Below are 19610 nucleotides of genomic sequence, written 5' to 3'. Positions count from 1 at the left end.
TTTGCTTGGCTTTTTGCTTGCTTCACCCAGAATTAATTTTGTGTGGGCATGCACAGATATGAAGAAATATTCCATGACCCATAATTCAGATTACACAGGCATATGCCAGAATCCAAATTGAAATATTTAGAAACCAGAATATTGGCTTAATCGGATTATGGCAATTAGATTAACGTGTTTTCTTGATGCACACATAATCGTAATCTCAGCATTCCGATATGAAAAATAATTTTCTTGTGCACAGTTCACAACAAAATAGAATTTTCTGACTGTTTTCAATTACAAACAATGAGTGTCAATCATTCCAGTGTCTGATCTGGTACTTGCAATTTAAAGAAATAACAGGTCTTCATACCACTTTAAATGTGAGATCTGCACATTAGGTGATGCAAAATATTTAAGTCATTGCATTCAACAAAACTACTACGAATGAGATTCCACAAATGACATTTCTCAAAAACAGTCACATTTCTGCAACCAGTCACGGACAAGCCTTGTGACATGTCACACTTTCAGCCTTTTAGAATGCTAGTCTGTGCCCCAGATGTTATTGTGATGGCAGTGAGCATGGCGTAAACAGATCTGTGGGGGCTTGTTCCATTGTGCTTCTAACATGCCGCACCGCCCGACTAGCAAGTGCACAGATGGAATGACTCCCCATCCAATGTGTGTGTGTGTGTGTGTGTGTGTGCACGTGTCTGTTTATATGCATGCCTCTACCAAGCCCCACCACTCAGAAATACACAATGCATTGCATTTGCTGTTCATTACAAATATCCAAAACATGCACTCCCCTAAGTGGAACTGGGAATGTGGTTTATAACCCTTTGAAACAAAATGTGACCGTTTTCAAAGTCTGACACATTTAGATTATCTGCATTTTAAATAAATTTCTTGGCAAACCCTTATGACAAACATTGCTGCAAATTTGACACATTGTAAAGCAATGTTCTGTGTTTAATAAATATTACGCATGCTGTCAATTACCATAGAAAACGATTTCAACTCATCACTCAATTTGTAAAATCAAGCAAAACCTTTAACAGTTATGGATGTAACTTATGAACATCTATGGGCAAGGCATCGTTACAATACACACTGTTTCAAAAGTATAACACTATACACTCACTGAGCACTTTATTAGGTACCTGTACACCTACTTAATCATGCGATTATCCAATCACCCAATCGTCGTGCAGCAGTACAATGCATAAAATAATGCAGATACAAATCAGGAGCTTTAGTTAATGTTCACATCAACCATCAGATTGGGGAAAAAAATGGATCTCAGTTATTTCAACCATGGCATGATTGATGGTGCCAGACAGGCTGGTTTGAGTATTTCTGTAACTGCTGATCTCCTGGGATTTTCACGCACAACATTCTCTAGAGATTACTCAGAATGGTGCCAAAAAACAACCAGTGAGTGGCAGTTCTGTGGACGGAAATGCCTTGTTGATGAGAGAGGTCAACAGAGAATGGCCAGACTGGTCTGAGCTTACAGAAATGCTATGGTAACTCAGATAACCCCTCTGTACAAATGTAGTGAGCAGAATAGCATCTCAGAATGCACAACACGCCGAATGTTGAGGTGTATGGGCTACAACAGTAGAAGACCACGGGCACTTTATTAGGACCATAGTGTTCCTAATAAAGTGCTTGGTAAGTGTAAGTTCACTACAATGAGACCAAAGTGATAACATTTCTCTGATAAAAAACAAATACAAGCTGGTAATTATTTTTCATGAATGTCCATTGTAATTGCATTACTGTAAATGCGAGCTTTGGTTCTTTACACAAAATGAATGACGAGTCGAAATTATTGAGCACGTTTACATGCTTGTTCTTACAAGATTATGCTTAATAATCCGACAAAGTGTGTGGTCATGTAAACACCTTAAATGCTGTTCATTTATCAGGGAAATGTCATTAATAGTTTAAGCATAAACCGATCGTCACATGTAGATTTTTGCCCATTACCCCAATTTCGCTCTGCATGTAAACACATTTACCAGTGAATTTACCGTCTTATCCAATGTGCGTAAGTGTTGTGTACATGACTGTTTAAGTTTTGATGTCAGTGGATAATAATCAGATTTCTTGAATTAGCAGATTTTTGGTTGTTATCAGCATATTAGTGTGCATGTAAACATGCTCACAGTGTGTGGTAATCAGCAGTGTGTCACCAATGTTGTCCATAGAAATTAACTTGTTTCGAACCTCGAACATCCATTTAATTGCAAGTTCCTTGAATTTGATGCAAGATTGTCACAACATTTTTATTTTTCTTTAAAGATCAATTTTATTTGGTTTAAACACCATAAATTACAACACAAAGAATTCGGCAATCCAGCTGCTTCATGACCAAACCATTATAGGACATCAAACTAGCATTTGCCCTCTAGTAATCGGATGGTGGTGTTGCCCTGTTATGAGATATGTGGGTCAGTGAACTTTTGTTGCTGCAATGTAGGCCATTTTGTGGAGGCCAGAGCTGAGAGAGCTTGTTTGACTCCACTAATTCAATTTGAGCAAATAGCAAACAAAAATATATTGCATGTATACAGCGATCAGTCTAATAAAAAAAACAGGTAAATCTAAAAATTCCTTGGAGCACATATTGGCTGATCCTTCTGACAATCAAAAATGAGTATATCTTACTGGATGTAACTTTAGCTGAATTCTTGCTCAGTCTTATATCAGGTGAATGTTTAATTGAGAAAGTGTTTGAATAATGATGCAAACTGTTGGTTACATTTTGCTGCAGAAATCATCGTTATGTTAACATTTGTAAATCAACACAGCATTTCTCATATTCTGTGGAAATGGAGGTTAGCAGCATGCAGACTTCATAAGCAAGAGTTTCTTCATGAAGGTTAAAATCGCGAAGCACAGCACCTAGAAATGAACAGAAGCGTTAAGTTAAGATAACTAAATGTTTCATTCATTGCTTTATATCCTCACTGCAATGAGACATACATTTTATGCACACATTTTAAAAGAAATATTCCAGGTTAAATGATCAGCTAATCTATGCAGTCAAGTACAAGTACTGTACAAAATCATTTACAATTGTAAAATAATAATTAAAATAAAATAAAATGTAATTAGGTGATGTTGCATCTGAAAGAACCCTTGTACCTATATCTTCGAGGGCAGCCATGGTACCCAATCATATACTCCTGTGCATAGCAGTGTTTCCTGCACAGTCCTCGATATCCACAAGTCCACCCCTGCATTCCTGTGTCATCAGCTGTCGGGAACAGATTGTCACAACGTTAAAACTTACTGTAGACAACAGCACATCCAAAATTGTCCAAAAGTCATTGATGTTGTCTTTGCCAGCAAGTTGTGAGAGAATGCTACTAATCTGCAAATGCACATTCAGCTAGAATATTCTTTTGTACAATACCAGCAATACATTTAGTCTAAAGGCCTACAAGCACCATGTTGCAAGGTACTGTAGTGTATTTAAATGCTCTTGTACCTTCTCCAGCTGTCAGCAGCAGCAGAGTTATGATGAGCAGTCCCAGTGCCCTCATGTTTGTTCCCATATTGTATCTCTGGCTCTACAGCTGACCAGTCACATTTATATTGTACTGCCACCCTGTTAGAGGGGAGGGGTAGGTGGGTGTGGGTCCAGTCAATGCAACTGTAAATAACATCATTTTCATACCTTTGGCTATCATGGGGCATACTGTGTTAATTTACATATAATGCTTACACTTGTTGATTGCTATTTGAGTTTAATTATTTTATGGGTAACACTTTACAAAAAAGGTTCTATTTGTTAACATTAGTAAATGCATTAAATATCATGAACTAACAATGAACAATATATTTTCAAGACTTTCTTAATCTTGGTCTAGGTTATGAAAATACTATTGTAATTTGTTAGTTTATAATGTATGAACATAAGTTTTATTTTATTAGTATGTTAAAGTTGATGTTATAATTAGTGAACTATATCTGATCTAATCTATGTATCTATCATCTATCCTATATATTTTATCTATCTGTCTGTCTGTCTGTCTATTCGATATTCTGTCTGTTTGTCTATATTCTATCTATTCTACATTCTATATTTTATTTGTATCTGTCTGTCTATCCATCTATCTACAATTCTATCATCTATCTGTCTGTCTGTCTATATTCTACCTGTTCTATATTCTATTAGTGTCTATCCATTTGTCTATCCATCTATCTGTCTGTCTTTTTGCCTGTATTCTATAATCTCTCCGTTCGTCCCTCTGTCCATCCATCCATCCATCCATGATCTCAGGAGAACCTTGAAGCAGGTGAAAAAAAGATACAGTGATGGAGTGGAATCTCATTTTTAACAGTCTGATACCAGATGCATGTGGCAAGGATTAAGGACTATAACTGACAGCAAAAGTAAAACCTCTCCTTCAGCAACAGAAGACACCTTCTTGGCCAATGATTTAAACCAATTTTATGCATGCTTTGACGTTAATGGTAGCCTAAAGGCTAACAGAACTAACATCAGCCCGAAGGCTTATCCTACAGCAATGGAGTCTGCTATGAGAGATGGGGAAAGTAGTCTTAGACTTACTGAACAGGATGTTAGGAAGTCCTCCAGGAGCATAAACACAAGATAAGCTTCTGGAACAGATGGAATCTCAGGATGGATTCTAAAGGAATGCGATGACCAGCTAGCGCCAGTTTTTCACCAAAATGTTTGATCAATCCCTGTGCCAATCACTTATACCCATGTTTTAAGAGATCCACTATTGTTCCTGTGCCAAAAACAACAAAACCTGCCTGCCTTGATTACTACCGGCCAGTAGCACTTACTTCAGTGGTCATGAAATGCTTCGAAAGACTAGTCAAGGACCACATCTGCTCTTCACTCCCAAACTCTTTGACATGCTCCAGTTTGCATACTGCTCCAATAGATCAAAAGATGATGCCATCATTTATGTACTACACATAGCACTGTCACACGTGGATACTGGGAAGGGGAACTATGTGTGGATGCGGTTTGTAGATTATAGCTCTGCATTCAACAAAATCATTCTCTTTAGATTTATCAACAAGCTTAAAGGTGCAATATGTAAAATTTTTCATGTAATATTCACCTTTTTTTTTGCCAATGTGTGAACATCTTGTAACGCAACTTAAAAAATGAGCCCTTCCCGGACTTCCTAGGTTGCCTATTAAAGCCTGTAGACTGATTTTCATGTGAAGTGAGCGGGTCGCTTTTGCCGGGAAAATCCAAAGGATGTGACGTTTTGCGCACTGCCGAGAGCCTTGCCTCGGTGCTTCCGCTATTTAACAGTGTCAACAGACAGTCTGCAACACTAGGTAACGTTATCTTAGAGATGGAATCCAGCAAACGGCCGGCTCCAAACACAACACAGACTCCTACACAAATTCAGAGTAAGCCAAAAAAAAAAAAAAAACAATTTACTGAATCCCGTCTGGCTAAGCGGGAACGTGATCGTTGTCGAGCGAAAACTAAAGTAAACATCGGCAAGACATTTGATTCCTGGAGGGACCTTCATTCGGTTTTGGGGATCAAAACCGACCCTGCATTGCCGTTCTTCTTATTGGACAGGTAAGCTTACTTAACTGCAAAGCATGTGAAATATAGTGCCATAAGAATTGATCTGAGTAATTTTAGCTAACTTGATCTTGCCTGCTAACGCTGATGAATTGCAAGCTACCTTGCTTCGTAACTTTCAAATAATTTCAACGATCTTCTCTTTATACTAAAAGTCAGGTAAATGTCAATGTTAATCTGTAATTATTCAGCAAGGTAAACTACAATAACACATGAAATGAAGGCTAGACAATGTTCAAGATATATGCAAAAAGACCCATTCATTAGTGTAACGTAACTTGGTTATAAGAAAATATATACATTCTATTATAATAAAACAATAGCGCATTGATATATCAAAATGAAAGTTGTGATGGAATCACATCAATACTGAATTGTGTCAACATATTTATAATGTACAGTCTATTTTATAAACAGCTACTGTCATCATCCACCAAATTTAGCTAACAGCTATTGATAAAGCTGGCTAGCTAGCTAATGCCGACATAGGCTATCGTATAAATGCAGTCAAAGAAAAGTGATTACTTCAAACTACAGTCTCGCATAGTGAGATCTATATCCACACTTTGTTTTAGCCCTGTTCCAGCACTGGAGAGTCAAATATAATATACAGTCTCAAAGTTTGTAGTAAAACAATCATAACTGTGTAATTTAATTATGCTACCTCATCTGACATGATGTCGGTGAATCACGTTCAGTCTCTTTGTTTTTGTCGATGCTCGCTCGCGTCCCTATGGAGTGTGTGCGCGCGATCACGAGCAACAGGCTGCAGTTCACTTAACGGCCACAGGTGTCATTACTAACAAGGGTTTCTGAATCTTACATACTGCACCTTTAAGGATTTATGCATGAGCTCCCCTCTCTGTCTGTAGGTACTGGACTTCCAGGTGCTGAGAGTGGGCAACAGCACCTCCATCACTTTGAACATCGGAGCACCTCAGGGCTGTGTCTTAAGTCCCCTACTGTACTCTCTGTAACCTCATGACTAGGGCTGGGTATTGATACAGATTTCCCGATTCAATTCAGTTTCGATTCACAAGCTCTCGATTCGATTTCGATTCATATAATTTTGAAATAAATTATTTCAAGTTATAATGTCCCTTCAGCTTAAATATAAAATAAATTCTCTCCCAGCTAATGCTGTTAAGGGGACCTTTTAACTAGGTACATTAGAAAAATATTAATTTTGCTAATTATATTTTATTACTTTTTCATCATTTTGGTCACATTTTGGCTTTTTAAAAATGAAAAAAAAAATATTCAATCAATAAATAAGATGCAGTATTATAATTCCTATATTATTTTTGTTACATATTAATTGTTAAATTGCATAATTTTGTATTTACATTGATTTGTTTAACTCTTTAAAAAAAAAAAAAGGCATTTCTGTAAACAGCGCCTTTAAATGAGCGCACGTTAACTAAAGAGGACTTGAATGGCTTTACCTTCTGTGCGATGCATGATTAGAATGAAAACAATTTTTGTAGTTGTTTTTGATCAACAACTGACTGTAAAGAATAGAAAGGGTATTAAAGGAGACAGTTATCAGTGACAAATGGGTTGCGTGGATCTCGTCTTGGACACACAGAACAACTTATACTCTCAACATGTTGTGAAAGGATCTCGCTGCTGAACACTTCATGACTAAACTACACAATTACTGGTGAGTTAAATGAAACATTTACCAGCCAGCTGCCAAATATATTCACATTAGTCGCACAGCGTGAAGTTTGGTTGCAAATATGAGTGATTTCCTCTCATTGTAGTAGAGGGCTGTGCATCGAGTGAAAGTTCGATCTTGGAATTTAAGAATCGATATCGAGATCGTTCAAATGAAAATTGCAATTAATGGGAAAAAAACAATATTTTTACCCACCCCTACACACAACTGTGTGGTGACTTTCACTTCTAAGTACATTGTCTGTGTTATTTGCCACTGTTTTGGTGTATGTTGTTTTCTGTTTCCCACCTTTCCTGTTGCTCCTTCCGCTCTCATCTAACAGTGATTGGCCAGCGGGAGGAGGGTGCCAGATTAAAGGCCCAACAGAACTCATACTCAAGGGGAGAGATCAAGAGAGATTTTCCTCCAAATCTCTCCAAACCTCCTGATCTCTCCACTTCTAACCATTTTGTTACTCCTTCCCAATCCTAGACTGGGGAGGAGGTAACAACGTCATAAAGTTAGCTGACGACACCGTAGTGGTGGGCCTGATTAGAGACAACAACGAGAAGGCCTACATTGAAGAGGTGGAGAACCTGACATGCTTGTGTGTAGAAAACTCCCTACCTTTCAACGTCCCCCCAAAAAAACTTAGCTCATAGTGGACTTCAGTAGAAAACAGAAAAGGTGCTACACTCCTCAGGTTCAGCTGGGCCCCTGTTGAGAGGGTAAGCAACATCAAATACCTGGGTGTTATCATTATAGAGGACTTGACATGGACATCACACATAAACCAACTAGTCAAGACAGCCACTGACGCCTTTTCTACCTTCGACGCCTAAGTTGGTTTGGCCTGCACACCTAGATTCTTAATACTTTTTATACATGCACCATTGAAAACATCCTCTCTGGTTGTATTGTTGCCTGGTATGGGAGTTCCACCCTGCACAACCGAAAATCCCTGCAGAAAGTGGTAAGGACAGCAGAACGGATCACCCGATGTGCTCTTCCCAAAATAGAGGACATATACACTCACTAATCACTTTATTAAGAACACCTGTACACCTACATATTCATGCTATTATCTAATCAGCCAATCGTGTGGCAGCGGTGCAATGCATAAAACCATGCAGATACAGGTCAGGAGCTTCGGTTAATGTTCACATCAACCATCAGAATGGGAAAAAGATGTGATCTCAGTGATTTGGACCGTGGCATGATTGTTGGTGCCAGAGGGCTGGTTTGAGTTCTGTAATTGCTGATCTTCTGGGATTTTCACGCACAACAGTCTCTAGAGTTTACTCAGAATGTTGCCAAAACAAAAAACATCCGGTGAGGGCAGTTCTGTGGACGGAAACATCTTGTTAATGATAAAGGTCAATGGCCAGACTGATTCGAGCTGAAGAAAGGATATGGTAACTCAGCAGGGGCGTACTGGCAACAAAAAGCAGCCCAGGAATTTGCTGTCAGGCGGCCCCAATTTGATACACCAAATTCGAACTGACACAGCATGTTTCTCGATCAACGAATCATTAATAAAAAATAAATAAATAAAAAATAAAAAAAACACAATCTGTTCATTTGTATTGTTTTTGTTAAGCTAATTTCCTCCCCATGTTTGTGTGTACAGAAAGCAAAAATTCAAAGTTGAATTAATGTAATGATCACCTGACAAAGCACCTGCTCCCTGCTCACTCCACTTTGATGTTTCTGCCTCTTCGCCACTGTCTTCATCACCACCTGCAGAATGCTTAAATAAATCCGTTATTTTAGCACAGTTTGCGGCATCAGCCAGCAAAGCCTTTTACTTTTTTTGGCGCACCTTCTCTGCACTGCCGGCTGCGGGTTTTCTCTTTCTATCCACGTTTCGCAACGAGTGCTAGATACTAAATACCCATGTGCTAGATACTTTCAGTTGTGATAGCAACTGCTATTACCTATTGCACCAGCCATGTCGCTGCAGCTAAGATGACCTATTGAATATCTGTATATAGGCTATATAATACTGGGGTTGGGAAATAAAGGCCGGCCCTCACAAGACAGACCCACTGGGAAAATTCCCGAACTTCCCAATGGCCAGTCTGTGCCTGTAACTCAGCCCCTCTGTACAATTGTAGTGAGCAGAACAGAATCTCAGAATGCACAACATGTCGAACCTTGAGTCGGATGGGCTACAACATCAGAAGACCACGTCGGGTTTCACTTCTGTCAGCCAAGAACAGAAAGCTGAGGCTGCAGTGGGCACAGGCTCACCAAAACTAGACAGTTGAAGACTGGAAAATCGTAGCCTGGTCTGATGAATTTTAATTTCTGCTGAGGCATTCAGATGGTAAGAATTTGGCGCCAACAGCATGAATCCATGGACCCTACCTGCCTTGTGTCAACAGTCCAGGCTGGTGGTGGCGGTGGTGTAATGGTGTGGGGAATATTTTCTTGGTATACTTTGGGCCCATTAATACCAGTCAATCATCGCTTGAATGCCACATTCTGTTTGAGTACTATTGCTGGCCATGTGCATCCCTTCATGGCCACAATTTACCCATCCTCTAACGGCTACATCCAGCATTATAATGCACCATGTCACAAAGCAAAAGTTGTCTCAAATTTGTTTCATGAACATGACAATTAGTTCACTGTTCTTCAGTGGCTTTCCTGTCACTGGATCTGAATCCAATACAACACCTTTGGGATGTGGTAGAACAGGAGATTTACAGCATGAATGAGCGACAGACAAATCTGCAATGTCAACGTGGACCAGAATCTCAAAGGAATGTTTCCAACATCTTGTGGAATCCATGCCATGAAGAACTGAGGCAGTTTTGAGAGCAAAGGGAGGCCCAACCCAGTATTAGTATAGTGTTCCTAATAAAAATGCTCAGTGAGTGTTTATGTATGTATGTGTGTACAACATACATTATATACTGTATATACAGTACTGTGCAAAAGTTTAAAGGCACTTGTGAAAAATGTTGCATAGTGAGGATGTCTTCAAAAAATAATGACATAAATAGTTTTCATTTATCACTTAATGTCATATGAAGTCCAGTAAACATAAAAAAGCTAAATCAATATTCGGTGTGACCACCTTTGCATTTAAAACTGCACCAATTCTCCTAGGTACACATGGACACAGTTTTTCTTAGTTGTTGGCGGATAGGATGTTCCAAGCTTCTTGGAGAATTCGCCACAGTTCTTTTATCTATTTAGGCTGTCTCAATTGCTTCTGTCTCTTTATATAATCTCAGACTGACATGATGTTCAGTGGGGGGCTTTGTGGGGGCCATGACATCTGTTGCAGGGCTCCCTGTTCTTCTATTCTAATCATTTCTATTTGCAAAAGTTATATTTGGGAGTCTAACATTTATATTTCCTATTGACACACTAAAGCTGAAGATATAAATAACCATCTTATATGTATGTATGTATCTGACTGTCTGTCTTCTCTCTGTCTATATTTTAGCTCTATTTTAAATTCTATCTGTCTTTGTCTGTATTCTATCTATTCTTTTGACTGTCTATCTGTATATATTCTTTCTAATCTATATTTTTTCTATCTGTCTGTAAATTCTTTGAAATTCTATCTGTCTCTGTCCATCTTTCTATCTATCTAAACCATTATTAAGACACTAAAGTGCAGTTGGTAGATGATATAAAATATTACATTGACAAATGAGTTTTGAGTTTAGCTAAGTGTTTGAGGGTTCTTTCTTTCTTTCTTTCTGGGTTCTTCCTTTTTTTTCCAGGGGTATTTGCAAAATTTTGCAATAAAATTAATGCAATTTGTGGGTCATGTTTTCCCCAGAACTGTATATTGTTAAAAAACCACTAGCCTGATGAACAGTCTTACAGTACATAACTTTCATGTAACATCCTAATAAATACTTCATGCTACACCATTGTCTTCAGTATGACCTTGATTAACACTCATTCTACGTGTGTGTTTCTGCAGTTGGAACTCATTGATAAACAGGTAGTTGTGCAACTGTGTACAGTTGACTTTGTCAGCAAAAAAACTATTATTCAGACCACACTGCTGCTCACAGGCTCGCCCCCGTGACCAGGACACTCTCTCTACACCCACCCACTTCACACACACTGGTTTTAAAACTGTTGCAGCTATTGAATAATTAAGCTTACTTAACTGACATACTGCACATTTTTTTGCCCTTTTGTGGCATAATGAAGATGGTGTTGCACAAAATGAGAATGGTCATGACAGCTATGTTTACTCCTGTCCTGGAAGCATTACAAAATGATTTTCTATGAAAAGCCACCAGAGGGGGTATTTGCTTTAAGCCTAGGTCAGTGCATTCTGCACAGTTGGTTCAATGAGCAAGTCGAACAGTTCATGTTTATACAAGGGCCCTTAATGTATCTGGACCCTTAATCCACACTTAAAAATGTATAACTGTCATTGCATTAGAGAACAATATTTAGCACAAGCACACTCTTCAAGCAAAACATTTCACAAAAAGATTGTTTGGATTTAAGTATAGAAATACTGTTCAAAATTAAGATAAGAAAGCATTTTGTCATTTTATAGCTGTGAAACTTTAGTGGAACATGTCCATATTACTATGATGAACTACACCTGTGGTTACTCTGCTAAGATACCTGTGTGAACTTGAGAGGAACTGACTTTAAAATCAACTTGGGGTCAGCTGGTTTGAAGTAATTGCAAAAATGGCTCAGAAAAGTTAGTTCTGAGAAAAGGTTCTAGCATCAGTTGTTTGTAAATGGCACTTGGTTTACTATTTTGTTATTTAATGCAATGATATTGAAATAATAATATAACTAATAATGGAAGGTTGTTTTGATTATTATTATTTATTTATTTATTTTTGTGGCAAAGTGGCAAAGGGGGCCTTTAGACCACCACTTTGGTTAAAAAGCCTCCACACATAGGGTAAAAGGCCCTCGGGGATGTAATATTAATCTATATTAATTAATATATTGTATATAATTAATTAATTAATTAATATATAATATATTGTAGGTATGAGGGCTATAGCTAAAAGGCAAAATTTGTCAAAATACTTTTGAGACTGTAGGACGAAGAACAAATTAAGATTATACTTATTCAGAATAACCACTGGTTATTTTATAAGGGTGTACTATTTCCTGTTAATTTTTATGACATTCAGCATTTCATAACATCTCAATTATTATATAAAAAAATAAATCTCCATTGTGATTGGATCAATCAATGTGAACTTACTTTTGAACATTCTTCACAAATCTATTCTAACCACTTAAACATAATAATAATAAAATAAATAAATAAATAAAAAATCAACATGTTTCATGGGGTCTATGAAAACTTTTGATTTAATAAAATTTTCTTTGTAGATTTCCATACTACTATTGCCTTGTATTCGGTACACCCAACCCCCCACCCCAGTTTTACTGGTTTACTGTGATAATGATTTGTCTGTCATTATTCAACTTAATTGTGAAAACACATGTACATAATTATATGGAAAATTTGATGTAGTTTTACTGTAGATGAAAAAAAAACTTGATTAAGAATGATATCAAACATATTTTATAATTTATATATATATATATCAGATGGGACAAGTTACCGTCTTCTAGCACTATAGGTGGTCCTTAGTGGGGAAAAAAAGAAAAGAAAGTTCTCAGTTATGAACGTAAAGGAGCCGTCCACACAGGACACGTTCTTGCGTTTAAAAACGACATGACTGAACTCAACGGAATAAAAGAAAGACGCATTTTAAAAGTATTAACGCAACGCTCATAGCGCGACGCTGAAAAATTTGCGAAACGCAACTCTCAAAGACGTCCCTCTGATGCATGTGTAGCCTGCATAGACCAGCAATGATAAAATAACGCCGACGGAACTCAGTAACGTTCTGAAACGCTACAGTGATAGAGAAGTGCTGTTAAAGACTATCAGCTGCCACTGTGTCCTGAGGCGCGCGCATCGCTCAACTCCTCCGATGTCCATCAGCGCTCCTGTACAGTTCAGCGGCTGCACGGCCAGTGACGTCACCCTCTAAACACCGAGCGCAGGTAGCTTCCTTGTAAACAATAATAAAGCCGAGGAGAGAGTGGACGACTCGGAGGGGAGCTCAGGACCAAATTATTTATTGCACTGGCCAAAATCGCAGAACATTTTAAAGGAATGGCATGTCTGATGGCAGCCTTTTCAGTCAACAATACTACTGTGACCAACTCTATCATAATGGTAAGATTGTTTTATTTCATTAACATCTATATAGAAAATATGTTGTTGTTGTTGTTTTTTAGGTTTGATTAATTTTTATTTTTAAATAATTTTTATTTAATATTAAAATTATTAATAAATAATAATCCACATAAAATAATTTCATAAGATTCCAAACTTGATGCTTTAAAAAGCTGAGCTTTAATGGTGCACAGATGTCTGTATCCCAAATTAACTAGAGTAACCCTCACTGACACCCAAACTATGCACATATCTGTAGGTCAGTGTTCTTCACCTCACTTTTCTGTTGTCAGACTTCATAACTTCACATGTGCGTGGTACATTGCAAAATATTTATCTTTGCAATTGAAGTTTGTAATAAATTTATGCATATGGAATATATCATGAAAATTTCATATGTGATGAAGATGTGAATTTAGACATACTGTATCTCCCTGTAAATCATCAAACAGTTTTAATAGGAAAACACACTAAATGCATTACACTGACATTTGGGTATTACTGTTTTTCCTGAGCTTAAAATAAGCTTTGTCCGATAGTAACCCCATCTGCCTTCTGTGACTGGAGGGAGAGGTTATCTTCGTTTAATTTTAGCGTGCATTGTCCAGATAAATTTTACTATAGGCTACTGTATATTTCCCCTTTGAGCCAGGACTGGAACCTGGGGCTTTTTTGCTGTGAAAGTGTCAGTGTTGAAAAAAAATGAATAAATAAATATTTAAATATTTAAATATTTTAAAATATTTTTTTGATATATATATATATATATATATATATATATATATATATATATATATATATATATATATATATATATCATGTACAATAAATATTATGGTAACTTTTTATTTTATTTTATTTTTTTGTTCATTTTCGATTGGAACATATAAGATATTTATAAGATATTCCAAGATATTTCAAACAATACCATGAAATAACCATGATACATGTCCAAAAAATATGATATTACCATGTTACAAATCCCCACAATTCTTGCCATTTTCTATTTTTTCATTAAGGATACAACCACTTAGTATTTTGTTTTGTTAAAGGAATATTTCAGGCTCAATACAAGTTAAGCCCAGTTGACAGCATTTGTGGCATAATGTTGATTACCACAAAAAATAATTTTGACTCGTCCATCCTTTTCTTAAAAAAAAAGCAAACATTGAGGTTACAGTGAGGCACTTACAATGGAGGTGAATGGGGCCAATTTATTGGAGGGTTTAAAGGCAGAAATGTGAAGCTTATAATTATATAAAAGCACTTACATTAATTCCTCTGTTAAAACTCATGTATTATTTGAGCTGTAGGGTTTGTTGAAATTACACTGTCATGGCAACGAAGTTGTAAAATTGGCTATAACTTTACACAGAAAAGGTTAGTAAGGGATTTGATCACACTAAAATCATGTTTACACGCATATTGTTTTTGTCTTGAGGCTATACTTTTGAAAAAGTGAGTATTTTAACGTTCAAAAATTGGCCCCCATTCACTTCCATTGTAAGTGCCTCACTGAAACCTTGCTTTTTTTAAAGAAAAGGAGGGCAAGTCACAATAAATGTTTGTGGTTATCAACATTATGTCACAAATGCTGTCATTTGAGCTTAACTTGTATTGAACCCGGAATATTCCTTCAAAGGTGCTGTAAGTGATTTTAGCATTCTGAAGCTTTCATGCGACTGTTGAATTAGCCACACCCCTTCATTCCAAAACCCCACCCTCCAAAGATAATTTTGAGACCAAAACCGAGCAAAAGAGCAGCATTGTTTAATCCTGTGGCTGTCAAATTGAACCGTGGCACAATAGCACCCTCAGCTGGCAAACATTACGAATCATAGCCTTCAAATACAACACTATGAGAACGAGCAAAATGATTGATGGGTCGCGGACACATTATTGTTTGCCGTTTACAAAGTCTACAGCTGTCACAGAGACCGGTGAGATATCTCAGGACACATATTTCATTGATATCTTTAAGAGGGTAGGAACATTATAATTTAGTTGTATACTTTTCCATGAAAAAAATCACTTACAGCACCTTTAATGGAACCTTTATCAGTTAAAAGTTTGTAATCATAAATTTTCCATAAATAATATTTATCCTTGATGATTTCAGAACCTCTTCTTCAGCAGCGATCTTGTTTTCCTCAGACCAAACACATTGACTCTTTCCCCTCATGGCTGCAGAGTATTACATAAGCTCTCTGTCTTTCCATCTCCAGAATACAAATGGACCTCCAGATCTTATGCTGGACACTAGAAGTGTGTGCGTGTCCATCGACGAGCTGATGTCCAATCAAGTCGGCAGTCAGCAGACGCCGTTGTTACACGGACACCTGAAAAAAGTAGAGAACCATCTGACTGAAGCCCAGCGATTCTCGTACCTCCCCCGCAGACCAGCAGTCAACATCGAATTCAAAGATCTCTCATACTCAGTTCCTGAGGGACCATGGTGGAGAAAGAAAGGTAATGTGTGACATTTAAACTTTAAAGCACCTTAAAGTTCATTCTAATAAATGTCATTTAAAGTTAGCACCATGAAAGAATGCATTTGTGGGATGTCCCAGAGAGACACAGCAGCAAGATTGGCAGCTCAAACAAGGTTACAGAAGTTAGTTCATTAGTTGATGAACTAATGATCTGCAAAGGCTGATGATGGTGTGTGTATATGTTTGTGCACTGCATGTTTCTGTCTTTCCTTTCAAAACATTCACAATAGATTTCATATAAAACACTACCATTTTCCCTTTTTTTATGCATTTGTTACTTTAATGACCCCTTAAAATCAAATTTGGAATTGTGTGGCTTTTAGTCTATATTTGCTTTGAGGTTATCTATATGCTAGATATAGATAACCTCAAAGATTAACTTTTAGCAGATAAATGCATTTAAATTTGACAGTCTTTCTATTCTGGGAAAAAGGACTAAAAATATTTATGACTCATACTGTACCCACTAATGTTGTCCAATAAAATTATATGTAGAATGAGAATGTCCCTCCTCCGTATACCACCTGCCTCTGAATAACACTTGCAAAGTTGCAAATCATGTTCATGGCTGCGACGTAAACTAAAACCTATTGGTTATTTTGAAATGTTTTGCAAAACTTCAATGGCAAATACATTAAAGGGTTAGTTCACCCAAAAATGAAAATTCTGTCATTATTTACTCAACCTCATTCCACCCCAGATGTGTATGACTTTATTTCTTCTGCTGAACACAAACAAAAATTTTTAGAAGAATATTTTAGCTCTGTTGGTCCTCATAATGCAAGTGAATTGGTACCAAAATTTTTAAGCTCCAAAATGCACATAAAAGTAATCCAGAAGACTCCGTTGGTTAAGTCCATAAGTGATATAAGTGTGGGTGAGAAACAGATCAATATTTAAGTCATTTTTTACTATCAATCTCCACTTTTATTTTCAAATTCTTCTTTTGTTTTTGGCGATCACATTCTTTATGCATATTGCCACCTACTGATCAGGGAGAAGAATTTATATGCTTTTATTGATCTGATACTGATCCGTTTCTAACCCACACCTATCATATCGCTTCTGAAGACATGGATTTAACCACTGGAGTCGTATGGATTACTTTTATGTTGCCTTTATGCGCATTTTGGGGCTTCACAATTTTGGTACCCATTCACTTGCATTGTGAAGACCTACGGAGCTGAAATATTCTTCTAGAAATCTTTATTTGTGTTCTGCAGTAGACCAAGTCATACACATCTGGGATGGCATGAGAGTGAGTAAAAGATGAGAGAATTTTCATTTTTTGGTGAACTATCCCTTTAACTTAGGAAAGAAAAATGTGAATTCATGGGGTTTTGTCAGAGACAGTTTAGCAGAGACGGACCATGAATGGGAGAACTTGGAATGCCAGTGCATGTAGAAAAGGAAGTCCCCCCTTCGCTAATCACCTTTTAGATACAGACACCGCCTGTTAGTCAACTCGAGAACGTGCATGCGCATTAGCTGGTATCCACAGAGATAGCTGCCTAGCCTGCCTGGGAGCGTTCCAAAGATGGCTTCCAAGTGAACTGACTTCCTTGAAAGGGACTTATCCACCTTTTCCCTACATCCCATGATGCTTAGCGCAAAATATTGGCGTTACTTCCATTGTCACGCAAACACAGCTGTTGTTGTGGCGTACATACATTCATTCTTTGGCTGCAGTGTTGGGATTTTGAGGAAAGCGTGTCTGATTTCAGGAGGACATACATCAGTCACTATACTAGTGTGTTACTGAACGATAATAAATGGCAAATAAATCATAAAGACAAAGAAAGCGCAAATAAAACCGGTGTGCTGTTTCTCCCAGATGCAGTTGAGATTTAATCTAAGCACAAACGCAACATTTTGAGCAGAATTATCCATTGTTTTTAGCAGAGAACCTGTGTTAGTTCAGCTTCAGATGTGTGTGCTTGTCATATTTTCACCCTGCATGTTCAAATCAGACAGATACACTGAGGAAGAGCCGTGAAGTTCTCATCCTTGGGTACAGGGGTGTAGATTCCAGGGAGGATGGGGGGAGGTACGTGTACAGTCGGCATGTCCTGCTGGATTTTTTTCCTCATAACAGCGGAAACAACTTAAAATACTCCGTAATTTTTGGGCATACAGATGTGTAAGACATCATTAGAAACTATAAAGGGTCTACTTTTATTTGTGTACACTCACAATTACAACAAAACCATGTGCTTTTGTAAAATAAAGAAAATAAACCGGGTGCGCTTTCAGCCGTCTCTGTCTCTGCGAGCATCTTTCTGAAACACGTTACAAAAATGAAACTAAAACTCAGTGAATACTTATCAGACAAACATAAAACATATGTCTAAAGAAAGCTTAAAATGTCTACTTTTAAATAAAACAATTACAATTTAAAACAAATATTCTCCTGCAATGTAATCTGTATGAAACAAAGCGATGTACAGTTTCTCCTGGCTCAGCTAATTATTGCTAATGTGATCCCACCCACGGGCAGCGGGCGCTATTCATACGGTAATGTGCTGAGGCGATCAATGCAAATGGTAAACGCCCCCAACAATGCCTTAAAAAGCATCAAGTTCATTCACTTTTCTGCGCGTTTGGAAGATGGCATGCTACACGGGTGACGAAGAGTTCGCATTTTCCTCAGAAGAAGAACGAGACTCCGAGGAACGTTTGCATTTTGAAGAGCAACTTGATCCAGCCGAGGATACAATTTCGGATGAGTAAGTCATTTAGTTTTACTTACATATTAGTTGACATGCTATTTTATATAAACATGTACATATTTTACTAGTTGGACTATTTCCAGACTTGCCAGCCAGGATTCAGAGTATTGAAATATGTCCCAATAGGCAAGTTTTAGTTACATTTAAATGTTGTGCTGTAAATATACCCATATTAGAAAATCAGCATATTAGAATGATTTCTGAAGGATCATGTGACACTGAAGACTGCAGTAATGATGCTGAAAATTCAAATTTGATCACAGGAATAAATAGCATTTTACAATATATTCAAATAGAAAACAGTTATTTTAAATTGTAAAAATATTTCACAATATCACTGGTTTGTTTGGTATTTTGGATCAAATAAATGCAACCTTGGTGAGCAGAATAGCCTTCTTTTCAAAACATTAAAAAATCTTACAGATCTAAAACTTTTAAACTGTAGTGTAGGTCTAAAGTTTTTAAGTAAAGTCTTTATGTAAAGAAAATGTACAGTCAGATTACTTCTTTTAAATTAAACTTGATTTTGTGAATAAGCTACAAACAATACATTCAATCATTAAGTCTCCTCACATTCATTCTCTCTCAGGGGAGGGGTCTTTGTCTCCTCAGGTGTGAATCACATCAGTATTCATGATCATCCACGCCTCCTCGCATATGGCCTTTCTAACACTAAAAGTGTCTTACAAAAGTTAAATGACTATATTGTTTTGAATGAATGAGTGATCAGGTTGTTTTTCCACATCATTTTGTAGGCTACAAGATCCAGTTCTCAAAAGACTTGTGAACAAATGGTTAGTAAGTGTTATATGGCCTTATTTCAGTGACGTAAAATTTTTGTTTTTTCAAAAACCATGCATAAACGTTTTTTTCTCAAAAATACAAACATGTACATACATGTTGTTCACATATTATTGTAGCCCAGTTTTTTGCTGAA

The 19610-nt window shown here is 37.2% G+C and overlaps 1 protein-coding gene across 1 annotated transcript in view; it reads left to right on the top strand.

Annotated features, from left to right (window-relative positions):
- Positions 1–13319: 13319 nt before the first annotated feature.
- abcg1 (ATP-binding cassette, sub-family G (WHITE), member 1) overlaps positions 13320–19610 on the top strand; it is a 48896-nt gene continuing 42605 nt past the window's right edge. The window contains exons 1-2 of the mRNA XM_051680056.1: positions 13320–13452; positions 15678–15921. Coding sequence (XP_051536016.1) covers positions 13390–13452; positions 15678–15921 — 307 coding nt within the window. The 5' untranslated portion in view covers positions 13320–13389. The remainder of the gene's footprint in view (positions 13453–15677; positions 15922–19610) is intronic.

This window comes from Myxocyprinus asiaticus, chromosome 39 (genome assembly GCF_019703515.2).
Source record: "Myxocyprinus asiaticus isolate MX2 ecotype Aquarium Trade chromosome 39, UBuf_Myxa_2, whole genome shotgun sequence".
Taxonomy (NCBI): Eukaryota; Metazoa; Chordata; class Actinopteri; order Cypriniformes; family Catostomidae; genus Myxocyprinus; species Myxocyprinus asiaticus.
Note: the sequence above shows the minus strand (reverse complement) of the source record. Positions and strands in the feature narration are given on the sequence as shown.